At 40.9% G+C, this 14785-nt stretch overlaps 1 protein-coding gene and 1 long non-coding RNA gene across 2 annotated transcripts in view; one reads left to right on the forward strand and one right to left on the reverse strand.

Moving 5' to 3' along the window:
• Positions 1-6454: 6454 nt before the first annotated feature.
• Positions 6455-14785, forward strand: part of CDCA7L (cell division cycle associated 7 like) — an 11653-nt gene continuing 3322 nt past the window's right edge. Inside the window, exons 1-5 of the mRNA XM_031057647.1 lie at positions 6455-6482; positions 9477-9581; positions 10077-10436; positions 12138-12212; positions 13346-13528. Coding sequence (XP_030913507.1) covers positions 10077-10436; positions 12138-12212; positions 13346-13528 — 618 coding nt within the window. The 5' untranslated portion in view covers positions 6455-6482; positions 9477-9581. The remainder of the gene's footprint in view (positions 6483-9476; positions 9582-10076; positions 10437-12137; positions 12213-13345; positions 13529-14785) is intronic.
• LOC115947950 overlaps positions 9262-14785 on the reverse strand; it is an 11151-nt gene continuing 5627 nt past the window's right edge. The window contains exon 3 of the long non-coding RNA XR_004081800.1: positions 9262-9750. This is a non-coding gene — a long non-coding RNA (uncharacterized LOC115947950). The remainder of the gene's footprint in view (positions 9751-14785) is intronic.

The raw sequence follows: 14785 nt of genomic DNA on the forward strand, positions 1-14785 counted from the left end.
CTTGTAGCGGCTCTAATAAAGGCTGGAGTGGATCACTGACAATTAATTAGTTGTGAGCCTGGGGATACCACTTTAGAAATAGCCAATACATTTATTTATTTTTAATTCTGGCCTTTTTGTCCCCTTTTTTTTTTCTTTTTTTTTTCTTTTGGAAGGCCGCGATGCAAAGGCTGGCGCATATTTGAGTGGCCTGAGAGGCATGCTTGCGTCCGCTGTGGTCTGGTCCAAGCCTGGGGGCGCATGCTTGGGTGCATCAGGCTGATTGTGTGGTTCGAATCTTCGGAGGTGGTATTGCTATAGAATCAGAATACTTTGGATTGGAAGGGACCTCATCTAGTCAACCTCCTTGAAGGAGTGTTGCCATCTTAAACTAGATCTGATTGCTCAGAGCCATCCAACCTGACCTTGAATGTTTTCAGGGGTGGAGCATCTACCAGCTCTTTAGACAAGCTGTTCCAGTGTTTTACCATTCTCCTTATATGTAGTCTAAATTGACTCTCTTCAAGTCATGCTGAGCTTCTCAGGTGGTGGGAAGGAGCAAGGAGAAGTTCAACATCTCATTCAACTCTTGCTGATGAAAAGTTAGAGCTTTACAGGGGTTTCTGTGGAACTGGAGTGTAATAGAGCCGCTGGAGTATTTATTAGAACCTGTGTCTTCACAAAGACTTTCCACCTCTGTATGACCTCAGGCCCTCCGTTGGCAGTGTGAAGATAAGGGCGCTGTAAAACAATTTGGGATAGCCCTGTTTGACTATAGACACAAATGGCACTCAGTTCTCACCTCGGGTGCTGCAACACAAGACTTACTGTCTACTAGTTCCTTTTCTGTTACACGGCTAAATGCTGCACATCATGTTTCTTTCAAGGCTCAGCAAAGAGCAGAAGGACCGTGTCTGTTCTTGGTGCTTTCCTGTTTCTCATGGGAGTTTATTTCTGTCTGAGCACAACCTTCTGCTGGCTCTGCCTTGTCTTTGTGATACATTGGTGAGCAGTGAGTTCAGTCCTGGCTGGGCCAGAAGGATGTGGTGGTGAAGGTTTCTTTGCCTCTGAAGTCACAGATTGTCACCGCTGACAGGCAGATGGGCTTGTGAGTACATGCCCCAGTTTGAAAACAATTGCTGAAGACATCAGCAGTACAAAACTGTTTTGAATCGCAAGACCTGCAGCTCCGTTTCCTGTCCCGGGGTCTGATTTGGCAGGTCCTGGCACAGCAGTTTCAGTACACAGAGCTTGTTTAAGGGGCACTGGCTGTGGCTAAGTGTTTGCACCCACAAGGCCTGAACTCAAATCCTAGACTTGAGCAGACCAGGCACAAAGTGAGCGTGCATCACGGTATTGTACAAAAGTGTTTTCCTTGAAATACCAGGGCTTGGAGAGTAATTTGGCATCACCATGGGACGCTCTTGAATTATGCAGAATAAATTCAGAAATAGTTGTTACAACTCTTAGGATTGGTGAGAGATAAGATGGTACAAAGAAATAGTAGCAGTTGATAGTGTTTGGATTGTGTTCATATGCTGGCATGCTGATACTCACAGTACTATCAGCATTTTTGAAGAGTAGGAAATAGTTTGCAGGAAGGTACTGCCTATGGAAGGTGACATTTTAAATGATTTGCCATGTGGTTATGATACTTGGGCATTCCTTATTTTAGGATAAAGTAGCTTTATGGACATTCGCTTATTATCAGTCTAGATAAGGCAATATAGAGACTGTATTTGGCTGGCTGTTCTGAAAACAGCGCAATTTACCAAATTTTCATGGAGCAGTAGGTTTACTGGTGTGAAAATTGCCAGAACCTTTTGAGGAGGCACCCTCAAAGTCCCAGGAGTTGTTGCTGTGACAGATTAAAGGCTCAGGCATAATCCGTCTTTACTTTAGAATCAAATTATTCCTGCAAAGATCATGAAAGTGGGTGATGACTACTCGTTCTATCAGTTGTTCCTTCTTCTTTCAGAACACTCGCTTGCCTTGCCATCTCCTACTGCTTATGCCAGGAATATACTTCACTGTCCAGGGGATTTCAGCTTCTTGTGCTTTAGTGATGTTGAGAAATCCTGGAGGTTATCCGCAATCTTTCTTGCCTTCCTAGATTTTGTTGATGCCCAGGAGTCTTTGGCTGATTGTGTGGTTGACAGTCTTTTTGACCATGCATCCAGTCTGTGTAATTCTTTTGCACTGCAGTTTGGGGCTTTGTATCTCTGTGCTTTCCACGTCTTTCACACATTTGTATGATGCTTAAAATTAAGCTTTTAGAGTGCTGTTCGCCTTTGTGACTCCAGTGGAAAAACCAGGATCTTGACTTCTGCATAGTTCTGGTTTATTGGTCTGGCACCTACTGACATTCTGGCTGGGCCCCTCTATACTTGTACTGCTGCCCACAATTGTCAGCCTTGGAGTGCTTCCCTGTTCGGTTGTTTCTTTGAGATGTGAGCCAAATGCGGTGCCCTTGGGTGGTGTGCCTTAGGTTGGCTTCTGGACTGAACCTGGGACAAGTCAAGAGGCTTTCCAGTATGTGCTGAAGGTGTGACTTTGCACAGGTTTGGTTTGTGTGAGTATCTGCTTGGAATTAAACTTTGGTTATTTCAGTCTGACTGAGTTTGAATGTGACTGAACTTGTGTGTCCTCTGCTTTGAGTAGGAATGCCCATACATTGTGCTAAATTGAATTAAGGGAACACAGCCCAATTGATTTTTTTCCCCATGGTAGGAGCAAAAATGGAGAACTACATCTAGCCCTGCTTTCTTGTGCTGTAGGTTCTCGTGATACAACACCACTGGAGAAGAATGCGCTAGTGTTCAGGCGGGGATTGTGATGTGTGCAAATAACTCTTAAAAAATTAAACATATTAGTAAGTAGTGTAGAAATAACTTGCTTCCTACCAAATCCACGGGTTTGCATGCAGGCAAGTGTTCTCACAGCCTACAGGACAAGTTGCATCTTTTCTGGCTTTGGTGTCAGGAAAGTTGCCTTTTCAATTGGAACATGAAAATTCTTCCTGTTGATGTAGATGGCAAAACAGCTCACCTCGGGCTTTTCATTTTTCATTGACTAACAAGGTGGAATTCATGGGGATAGTGCTTGGAAAAATGTTCTTGTGACTCCCAATAAAGTACCTTGGGTACTTTATTTTTCATTAGCTCTTGTGATGGAAATAGCTTTGACAATGCTACCAGGCTCTGTCACCCTGTGCCCTTGGTGACAGACCTGCCAGCCTCCACAGGCACATACCAGCTGTTTGCCCCTGGTTCTGTGGGAATGGGGTCTCCATGCAGCCCAACACATCCCAGGGTGCTCCTGGGTATACTGGTGGTATTTTGTCTAATTTAGAGAAGGAAAACCTGAGAGTTGTGGATGTCTTGAGCTTTGGACAACTTCTGCAGAAACATATGATTTGTTATTCTGGCAGTTGTTGGATCGTGTGCCATCTGTAGCAGGGAAGGTTTGCTGATACTTTTGAATAGTACCTTGTAGGGGTTTTCAACAACTAAGTGTATTTTATGTGCGAAAATAAATGAGTTCAATAGATATAAAACTTCCTACCAGAAATAAGACTGACTTTTTCAGCAGCTGTGAATTATTTCCACCTTTTACTAGGCTTTTGCTATTTAGCCTTTGTAACAGGTATATTTAAAAGACAGTATTTCTCACACTTGTAGCGTTTCAGCAGTCCATTGTGGTCTATTCATGTTGAAATATTTTCCCTGAGCAAGCTTGCAATGTTCATCACATCTCTGCCTTCATGACTTTTTTAGGGGTTTAGTGGTGTAAAGATCCTCTGCTGGAGTGCCTGTGTTTTACAGATGTTTTAAATAAATTAACATTTTGACATTTCTGTTTAGACAAATATGTATTTTATTTCTTGGTGTGTAATAATTTGTTGACAAGAGTGAAAATCCTAGGCTCTGATGCTGATTGTAAATCAGTTTCAGAATGTATTTTAATTGAAAGTTGAAGATGGAAATGTCTGTGGCTTCCAGGACTGCGCAATAAATGACAGTGAATGAACCCATCATGACAGAGATGTTTGCTGCAAGCTTGTCTTTTATGTCAGTGAACTTTTCTTGGAAATAAATTTGGCTTACAATTTCAGGTGCAGAAATAGATTCTAATAATTCCGCTAATCAAGATTCACCCTGAGGTTTCCCTTTCTAAACTTCTGGAGTATGTCCACCTTGTCAGTTGTCTGTTATTAATGTAAGCCCTTCTGGTAAAACAGGGACTCATCAGTGACCAAACTGAGATTCTTCCTACTCAGGCTGTGGGGAGCAAGTCACAAACTAAAAATCCTTGGAGCTCTACAGTAAGTTACTTAAATCAGTACCAGTACCATAGAATTTGGGAATGCAAAAAAATTAATTCTCCTACTGGGAAAGAATTTTTTTGTTGTTGTTCAAAATCAGTAAATAATGACTCCTCTGGTGCAGATGCAGAAGCAATACATGAAGAAGAAGAAATCAGGCATACAGTAATCACAGCAGTGGCTAACTCAGCTGTAGATTAGCACAAGAACTAATACAGTGGCTCCTGGAAGCAATTTATTCATAGCAGGAAGACTCTCAGCTCCTCGTATGTTTTTCCATTAAAATGCACAATCCTTCATTTTTAGCACTGCTCTGTACTAAGTAAATTCTGCCCCAGCAACGGGAGTGGGTTCTGGATGTTCACTGTAGGAGGTAGGAGTGAGGGAATATCCAAAGGGGTTTGGATATGGACAGCATGACTCTAGCAACTGTAGTTTGGATCATGCTATTACAGGCCTGAGAGGGTCAGTTTTTCAGAAGTGAATTCTACTCTTGCTCCAGCAACAGTAAGTTGGTTTTGCATCAGCCTACATCAGCTGTATAAGGTCAGAACAAGAATAAAATTAGGCCCATGTTCACCCTTTACTGTAGCTTATTTCAGAGAGTGATGCTTTGGTGAAGGTACTGCTTGCTGTTTTAATGGAAATGGAACTTTTGCAGCTACATTACTTCTGGAGAAATGAGCTTCCTTTGGGTCACTTGCCTTGCCACAAGTAAACTTTGAAAAAAAAGATATCATCATTATATGCCCTGTATGAGCAACCTTGGTTTTCTATGACAGTAGAAAAGGGCAGTCTGCTCTCAGTTCTGAACCTCATCTCTGAGATGTACTGGTGGATATTCAGGGCTGGAAAACAGCTCTTTGAGATGAGGAATTGGCCTCTGACCAGGCAATCATTGATCTCATGTTCCCGAGAGTTAATGAGAGTGTGGCTTTAGCAAAGAGCAGAGAGGCTTGTTTCAGGTTGGAGTGGTGTGTGTGAGCTGTGTATATGGTCTGGGGGATGTGGGGGATGAGTGTCTGGATGCTGGTGAGGAATGCATATGCTTTTCTCCCAGAGCGTTTGTGTGACTGGCAGAATGGTTTTATAGGTGATACTTGGATATGTGAAAATGTGTTCTGAAACTTGGCAAAATGCCTTCTTCCTTGATTTTAAGGCTTGACTTATTCATGCCATCCTTACACACACCAGATCCTAAAGCAGCCCACATGGGAACTTTCTTACTGTCCTGGCACGTGCAGAGCCTTATCCAGAGTGTTTCCTGTGAAGTGTGTGGCCCAGTGGAATGGTTGGAGGTGGTGTTATGAGTCTCCTAGGCTGGGACTGGACTTCTTGAATGCTGAAGCTGTGACCGTGGTCACCTCAGGAAGGCTCCTGCCTGCCCTTGGCTGTGCTCCCCCCTCTCCTGGCGGGCCACAAATGGGCTTTTAGCAGAGGAGAAATGTTCTTGGTTAGCACATTTTCACTCTCTTAGCAAGTATCACAGGAGAAGCTCTGTGACAGTACTGACCAAGAGGAGAACGAGTTGCCTTGGTTTTGTTTTAGGAGTTAGCCAAGTGTCTGCTAAAATCCATAATGGTACTGTGGGATCTAAAGGTCAGGTTCCTTTGTAGTTTAGCATTGTGTTGTGTTTGAGGTTGTGTTCTTCACCTCTGAGCCATCATTGCTCTGGGAAGAGCAGGAGGGGTGGTGGGTTTCCCCATGGGTAAGAGTGTCCTGAGCTCCTGCTTGCAAAGATGAGGCACACATGTATTTTTATGTCTCTGAAGTACTTTCCTGTGGAGCTGAACACCCTGTGTATTGCATCCCCTCCCAGTCCCAGATCCTGAGTCTGTATTCAGGTATTAAAACAGTCTATACAGACTTTTCCTGGAGTTTAGCTAAATAAGGTACAATTTACACATAGATATTTTGTGCTACAGACTCGTGTTTGCATAGGAATATAAACATAAGTTGTATGGTTGTAAATTTGAGTTTTCCTGTTAAGTTGGTGTGTGTGACTCGTATTTTGTGTCTTGTTTTGAATCAGAAGCAGGTACCCAAGGATGTGGCAAACATTTTTAATACCCCCAGTGACAGTGAAGATTTTCCAGGATTCCAAGATGATGCTTCCGAACAGAGCTTCTTGTCAGAGAACAACTGTGCTAGTTTTGATTCCCTGGAGTCTGGAAAAGAGGTAGGAACAGGTTGCCATAGTCCAGTTATTCTCTTGGGATGCAGTAATACTCTGAGCCTATGTCAAAACTGTGTGAATTATAACTCTAACCTTAACCTGTAATTTACAGTGCCCATATTAAACTTAAATGTAAACAAACTTAGTATTTAGGGTTTAGTGGTTGCTATTGAAAACTCCTTCATAATATAAAAAAGAAAATGTGTTTCATTGGAAGATGAGTTTAAATGAATTAGGTAAGTGTAGCAAACAGGAAAAAGGGAATTACCATCCTGGAAAGATGTGGCTGGTTATTAGATGGGCATTTGTGAGTATGTAGACTTCAAAGTATTTCTTCCAAAATATCTCCATGCTGTCTCTGCATTAAAATTATGTCTTGATAGTGGTAATCCAGAGAAAGCATCAGCTCCCGCTGCAGTAGTGCAGAGTCTTTGCTCTCTTGATGGAGTGGCTTGGATTAGCACAATCATTTGATATTTTTTCTTCTCTGGTAGCTGGAGATACCAGCTGAATTCACAGCTTTGTGAATTTGTCTTGTGTGACAAAAAATTTAGTTTTTAGTCTTTTGGAAACATATACTTACATGCTTGATAGTCATGGGCTAATGTGTTATATGGTACCTTTGTCATTTGTGCTCTTGCAAAGGTCCCTCTGTTTCATTAATGAGATAAATGAAATTTTTTTCTTTTATTTTCCTAGTTCATCAGGTCAGTGCCTGGTTAAGAGGTGCTGATGACAAGGAAGATGATTAGTGTTAGCCAAAGAAAGAGACAGAATAAGGCTTGTTACAAGTATGTACTGTTTCTCAGCCTTTATAGGCAATTGACCCCAGGAGAGTGTGGAGACCTTTTGGGGGTAGAGCCACGGTCTGTGTTGTGGATAAAGATAGTCTAAAATGTAATTAAAGGGCTCTAAGTTAGTTTGTAATCTTGTTGCTAGAGAGCGGTACTGTCGGCTTCAGCAAACCAGGTGGTAGCTTGCTCTTGAATTTGTGTTTTTATGCGGACTATCAAGAAGGTTCAGTGGGGACAGGTATTGGTGGTGGAGGGGAAACCTTGTGTGGGAGCTTCTGCTTTAGACTACTTTTTCCTCCCTTGATTTCCCAACTTGTGAAATAGAGTTTATGATAATGATCTCTTCTGCAAAGCAGTTTAAAATCCTCTGATGAAAAATGCTGTGGAAGAGATGGATAGTTAGTTTAACATGCATTGCTGAGAATCCCAGTGAGACTTGTTCCAGATTTATAGCTTGCATTGCAACCTTCCTTATCATTCCTGTGTTTCCCTTGGGATGAGAATTATTTTAAATCTTGATCAGTATTGAATTTAATTTCTTTACCACTAAATGGTACAATAAAAATACCCTGAGTTCCATCCAACTGCAGCATAATCTGCAGTCCTTGCACATCAGAGCCCTGCATCAGGTAGCTGCCCTGCTGGGGTGGTAAATGGGCTATTAGTGCATCAGGTGTTCCCTTGGATGCTGAGGTGCAAATGAGTTCGAAAGTAGTGACCTCTGTGTGCCTGCTTTTCCTCAGGGCTTTCTGCAGTCCTGCTCTGATCATCTCTGCGCTTCTGTGAGGTCCCACAATTGCTCCCACAATAGGTATCCCTGGCGTGTATTTTACCCGGTGTAGACTGTTCTTCATAGATGAACAGCATAGTTGTAGGTTTGTTATTTTTAGTTACTTTAGCTAACAAATAGCGTATTTCCCCCATCAACCTTCATTGTGGAATTTCATAAAACCACAGAATACATAAAATCTTCAGTTTCCTCCAAGAAGTGCAATTTAACTTTAAAGTAACTTCCCTATTGTGTTCATTCCTTTCTCAAGCAGCTGCACTGCAGCTATCAACAAAAGAATAAAGTAATTTTCCTCAGAGAAAACTCATTACAATTACCCATAATAATTTGTAGATGTTTAAGTGTAAAGAAACAGCATTTGCAGTGGCTCCCCCCTCCCATTCCCCTCTAAGTTTTTCCACTCATCTATTGTATCTTTTTTTCACCAGATATTATCTTAAAATAAAGAAATGTGTAATTAAAGTCAGGGAGGGGAGGGAATTGAAAGGAAGAATAAAGATATTTAGCAAATGCATTGTATTAAAGGTAATTTTTGTTTCTTGTGTGGGAGGAAGAAGTAACGGAGGAAAATTGGGGAAATAAACTTACATGTTGCTGACTTTCAAGAGGCAGGTGTGATGTGAACATGGATTATATTCCTACCAGGAACAAGTCTCTCAAGAGATTAGCAGGAACAGGTTGATTAAATGGTTTTCTACTAGTTCTTGTTGGAAGTATGGAAATACACTTCTATTTAGTAAAAGCCTTGTGTTTAATTGGGATGTAACGTACATACCATGAAGAATGTTTTAATGAGGTCTTTTTACTTCCTGGTCTATAGGCTGAAATTGAGGAGCTGTCTACCCTAGAACATAAGGGAATGATAAACTGCACCAAAAAATCAGTGAGCTGAGAAGTTGAAAGGTGGAAGGATATTGGTCAGGCTGTTTAAAGCTCTGATCATTTGTGTTGGTATCAGTCAGTTCAGTGATGGTGTAATAACATGAGGAGCAGACCCCATCTCTCATTTGTATTTTCTTCTATTCAAGGCCTGTTGAAGAAAATACATAAAACAGAAGAATATACATAAAACAACATGATAATTTACATACAAGAAAACTAATGGTTTATTTTTAATGAAGTAATGAAGAAGGGAAGAAGTGAAGGCAAAAGTTTCCCCCACAAGAAGTAGCTCAGTTAAAGCCCTGTCCTCAAAATGAGGAAAAAGAATCTTGCAATGTTAAAACAACTCAATATTGAAACGGAATGTTGTCTTCTTGTTGTTTGTTTCTTTTGACAGGCTTTGCCTGCAAAGTGCTTTCACAGTGTGCTATTTAGTTGGCACTGCTTTGACCCTCAAAGCCTGTTTATTGTGGCAGTGTGAATACTCTGTATCTGACTGCCTCCCACAGCTCCTGAGTGGTGTTTTTGCAGGGGCTCCAGTTTCAGTCCAGATACCTCACCGAAGAGCTGCGGAGGATTTTCACTGAGGACACTGACTCTGAAACAGAAGTGTTTGAGGGCTTCGCTTCAAGCGAGGTACATGTGAGCAAGAAAGAAGTTCTGGTAAAGGCAGTCACACCTACATGTGAATGTATATGTTGACTTCTTTTTTTTCTGTCTCTTCTGTGTAAACTTCATGTTCTTGTAGGAGTTTTTCTGATACACTATGATGCTCTTTTTTCATGCTGAATTAAAACATGTTTTCCTAAAAGAGAGAGAGAATGCTTTATTTAATGTAGCATCACATATTAGAAATGAGAACTACTTCCACTGCTTGTAGATGGTACTGGGCAAGATTGTTCCTCTGGAGGCAGTCATGTCTGTATCCCAGACAGCACTAATATGTAGATGTTTTGTTGATCTCTGCACAGGCATATGTTGCGTACTGTGAGCTTGTAAAAAGATGTTAATTTAGGTGAATTTATGGTGGTGCCTTTGGCTGGAAAGACTGCTGTCTAGAACTAGTGATTTAAAAATTAACTCTCTAATGTCAGAGCCAATAATGTAACATGGGATTTTTCTTACTTCCAGATGGTGGAGTCAGACTTGAGTGATGAAGAACACCATAATTTGTTGGGTAATGAGAAAGACGAGAAGGAAGAGATGAAGAAGAAGGTTTCCCCCAAGAGAAGAAGCTTTGGCCTTCGTGTTGCTTTACAGTTTCCCACCAGGAAGTCATCTGAGAAAAAAATGCCTGAACAGGCTTCGTCTGATTTAGCTCTAAAGGACAGTGAATCCCTCACACCTCTTTCCAAAGAAATAAGCCTCAAGCGTTCGGACAAAGTAGAGGGCTCTGCTTCAGAGTCTGAAGAAGACATTAAAGAAACACAGGAGGAAAGTTCCAGTGCACTGCTTAAGAGAGCCATAAATATTAAAGAAAATAAAGCCATGGTAAGACTTAAGAGCAATGTTTTTTTCTCTGACATTTACATCCAGTTACTTAGCTTTAGCATACTTGAATTTTAGGGTCCCTGCTGATGCTGTGCTGGAACTTTGGGAAAATGTTACAGTGAATTTTTCTACCTGGGAAAATCCTGGAGGACCCTCAGCACTCAGACATTTACCCCTAAAATAACCTCAAGTAGGGACTAGCCTGGTCAAGTTTAAAACCAGAGTAGAACTAAGAATTTTTAATGTGGATATGAACAAAGTTATAAATGACCAAGTTTTGCAGCCTTCAGAACATGTCAGAAAACCAGCTGGTCCTTTCAGGTGGTTTATGGTGTCGTTTGCACAATAGTGTTTCTACTTTTTGTTTGTGTGTGACAGATCTGCTGCAGTTCCTGATTGGAAAGCCAGCTAAAAGCTGCTGAGGATGAGAAATGTAATTTCTCAGCTGTGTGGGATGTGATTTTTACAGTATTGCTTTACTATATAACTGCTGAACATGTGTGTATGTGTTTGTAGGTCTGGAAAAGTGCAACTGATCATTTACGAATGCTTTTTCCTCTATTATCCAACATGCCACCAGCTCTCTTTAATTATCATCCTGCTATGTAATCCAAACTGATGTTCAGTCTTTAGTAGCTCCTTCAGATTTACTGTGTTTCAGGGAAAGTTGCAGCTTCCAAGCAGTCTTGGGGTTCAAGCAATACCTCTTGGCGTGGGCCTGCAGCTCCCGTGTAAAAACTTGCTTCAGCTTTGTACCTGCACTTCTAATCTGTCATGTGTTCCCACTGCTGTTGTGTTGGTCTTGCTGCTCCTTGGTCCTTCTCACCTTCCACTCTTCCTTGCAGTTCAACCACTGTGAAATTCACTGGCATCCTAGGAGCAGTACTGTAATCGCATTAAATAGCTCTTAATAAATGCCACACTGAAGTATTTACTGAGAAATACTGTATTCAGCTTTTAATGTCTTGATGGCTGTGGCAATCTCAGACAGCTAGCAGCTTGGCTCATCCCCACTACCTGTGGCTTTTCAGAAGTTAGCCTCATTCTGGGATTCCAGAACAGGTCAGTGCCTTTTTTGTACCTATCAGCCACTGCTTATGTGGAAATGTACTTCCAAGACATCTTGTGCACGGTGCAAGAAATCATCATCCTGCTAAAGTACTTCTGATGCTGTACATGATCAGAACATGCATGCGTTGGGGAAACTGCCAGTGGGGTTTAGTTGCTCTCTAACTTTGCAATGAGTGTGTACCCAGTGTCTGCACTGCTTAAGGGGCTGCAGAGCTCTCTGGCAGAGAGCACAGATGTGTCTGCAGTCAGTAAAAGCTCACTGGGAACATCTTACTGTCTTTGGCACCCTGTCTTTTTTTCTCCCTCTTATCATATGAACTTAATTTCTTGTTATCAGTCATTGCTGTGTTGTAATGCACTCCTTTGGTGCTGTTTTGACAAGACACTATGTAAATCTGGCTAGTTCTAATTCCCAGTAAGAATTAGTGGGAGCTATAAAATTAGTATTGTTTGCTTATGGCAGAGTAAATAAACCCCTTTTATGAGCTCCAGTTTATTTAAGTGCTTCCATAAAGGTTCCTTGCACATGTTTAGCTGTAATTTGAAGTGCATGTGAGGAATGGATGGTAGGTGGTGTTGCTTGTTTTGTAAGTTGCAGTGAGTTTTCAATGTGATATTACTTGATTTCAGCTTGCCCAGCTGCTGGCAGAACTGAATTCCATACCGGACCTGTTCCCAGTGAAAACACCCTCCTCGACTCCTGCAGTAAGTTCCCAGTACTGGTTGGTGATGACAGTAATTTTTGTTAGACTTAGATGTTGGACTTAATGTGTTTCATTAGAAACTTTCAGCAAGTTTGTTCTGGTTTTCTTTGGGTTTGGTCACTTCATTTGTATAAATTTACTATGGTTCGTGAAGTGACAGAGATTACGTGAGGAAATAAATTTTTTAAGATAATTTATGAAGAAAGAGAAAGACCAAGATAAGATGCTACTTCATCCTTTTTGCTCCAGAAATACTATTTGACATCTTAGACAAATGTCTGAGTACGTGGGAATAAGGGAGAGTAGTTGCTTTGCTTTGGATTTAGATTCTGTTAATTTCCCTCTTGTAGGCTTTTCTTCTAAAATCCACCCTTCCCAATAGAACTGTGCTCATGAAGTTGAACCATTCAACACAAACAGAAATTATACAGTAGTTATTTCAATTGATTTTTCTCAGCTTTAAGCAGCTGAGAAACTGAGCTTAGCAGCTTTCTCTGTAGAGTAGCATTTTTCCATGTATATTATAAACTGAAAAGATTTGAAGAAACCTTGAAGGGCCATGTCTTTGCTAGATGTCCATGCAGGACTTCTGTTGCATGAATTCAATCACACAATAATTGGGAGGTGTGACAGTGTGAAGAGGGTATCTTGTGCCTCCCAACAATCTCCAAAATTAGGAATCTTGAACTAAAGGAAGCAGCTTCTTAATACCCTTTCAGTTAAAAAAGTTTAAAAGAAAATTAATGAGAATTCAGCTTGTTCCTCAAACTGTGTATTCCTCAATGTTCCTCGATTGTATATTCAGATTGTGGGAAAATCAGAATATTTAGCTACCAAAGAGCAGTGAGAACTGGCTTCCACCCTAACATGCCATGTGTTAAATCTTGGTATAGTTCTGTCATAATAATTGGAACGGAATTTGACATTAAGCTGTGATTTAAAAGTAGCAAAAAGGTATAGTGTGTAGGGAGTATATTTGGTGGTGGGGTTTGGCTTAACAAGTAAGGAAGAGGAGAACAGTAGATCAATTCATGGTAGTACAAGTGTGGTACAGATATTTTCAGGTTGTTTCTAGTGTTTAACACTACAAACATAGCTGAAAAGACAGTTACTGGAATTTTCTTCTCTTTGTAGAAACAGAAGAAAACCCCAAGGAGGACATTCTCTGAAGGCCAGATAACACGCCGAATGAACCCAACCAGGACTGCTCGTCCACCAGAAAAATTTGCCTTGGAAAAATTTACTGTGTCAGCTGTCAAATTTGCAGAACACATCTGTAGCTACAGACAACAAAACCTCTTGAAGAGACTGAGTGTGGTATTTGCCAGATTTTTATATTTCCAGTAGTCAGGAACTAGGAAACATTTAAATTGTTGGCCAGCACTTAGATCAGACATCGCATCCTATGCAAAGTTATTGAAAGTCTTTGGTTGGGATTAGCTACAGAAGAAGTTATTTCCAGGCCTTTCTGTCTTCTCATCTTTTACCTGTTAAGTGGGCTCTATATGTGACCAGGGTTACTCAGGCATAACAAGGCAGTTAACTTCTGGTCTGTTATTAATTCTTCATCTGAAAATTACTAGAGCCCGTAATGTACAAAACCTTGGAGTGGCAAGGCAGCGGGGTGGTGGAGGTGGCAAAGCAAATCTACTCTGTTACCAGACTCAGAAAAAAAAGGGCAAAAATCCTCCTCTGGAAATAGCAGAAGGAAGATGGGAGTTATATGGCTGAACTGAGAACGAATTAAGGGAATCTGCACCAGCAAACTGTTAATATATAGACTAGTAATTGAAAAAGTTGCAGATTTTACTCTTTCCTATTCTTAAAAATACATTTTTTTCCTCCTCTAGCCTATGGTGGTCCTTTGTCTTGCTTATATTTTCTTTATAGCCCTTATGAGGAACACCCTTTAACTTTGAATCCTTACAGGCTGGATCCCAGGTCTGCTTGTAGGAACAAGTGCTGGGCATAGTTAAAGCATTATAGAGGGAACTTGGTTATTAGAAGAAGAGGAGTAGCACCAAATAAGAACCTGGGCTGGTAAATGACTGTTTTGGACAGAACAGAACTGATCTAGAGTGAAGGACAAATGAGGTTTTCAGAGACAGGTATGGGGAAGGCTAAAAATCTGATGAGATTTGTTCATGGATAGGGGTCAAAGAGAATGATTATTTGGGAGATAAAAAACATCACTTAATGGTGAGTGGAGTACTTTCTTCCAAATAACAGGTTAATAAGAAAGGGCTGGGATTGGCAGGACTAACCTAAAACTTCAGTAGAGTTTTTTTTTTTGCAGGACATTAGAGATTGTCATTGGAGAAAGCAACTAGAGGACATAGAAGGAGATTGAAGGATGAAAGCCTGGGAAGGCAGATGATCACAGTTCTTGATTTTGAGAGCGAAGAAATAGAGTATGAAGAGTTACAGTGGAGGAGGAGAGGGAATGCAAAGAAAAGTCAGCAGTAAAACATGTGAAGGATTTGTGCAAATAGAAGTAGTAATAAAGGAAATGAATTAAATAAAATGAATGAAAAGTGTAGTAGAGCAAAGATTATGGAGGGAAAAGGAGGGAAA

Source organism: Geospiza fortis, unplaced genomic scaffold (assembly GCF_000277835.1).
Source record: "Geospiza fortis unplaced genomic scaffold, GeoFor_1.0 scaffold95, whole genome shotgun sequence".
In the NCBI taxonomy this organism is placed as follows: Eukaryota; Metazoa; Chordata; class Aves; order Passeriformes; family Thraupidae; genus Geospiza; species Geospiza fortis.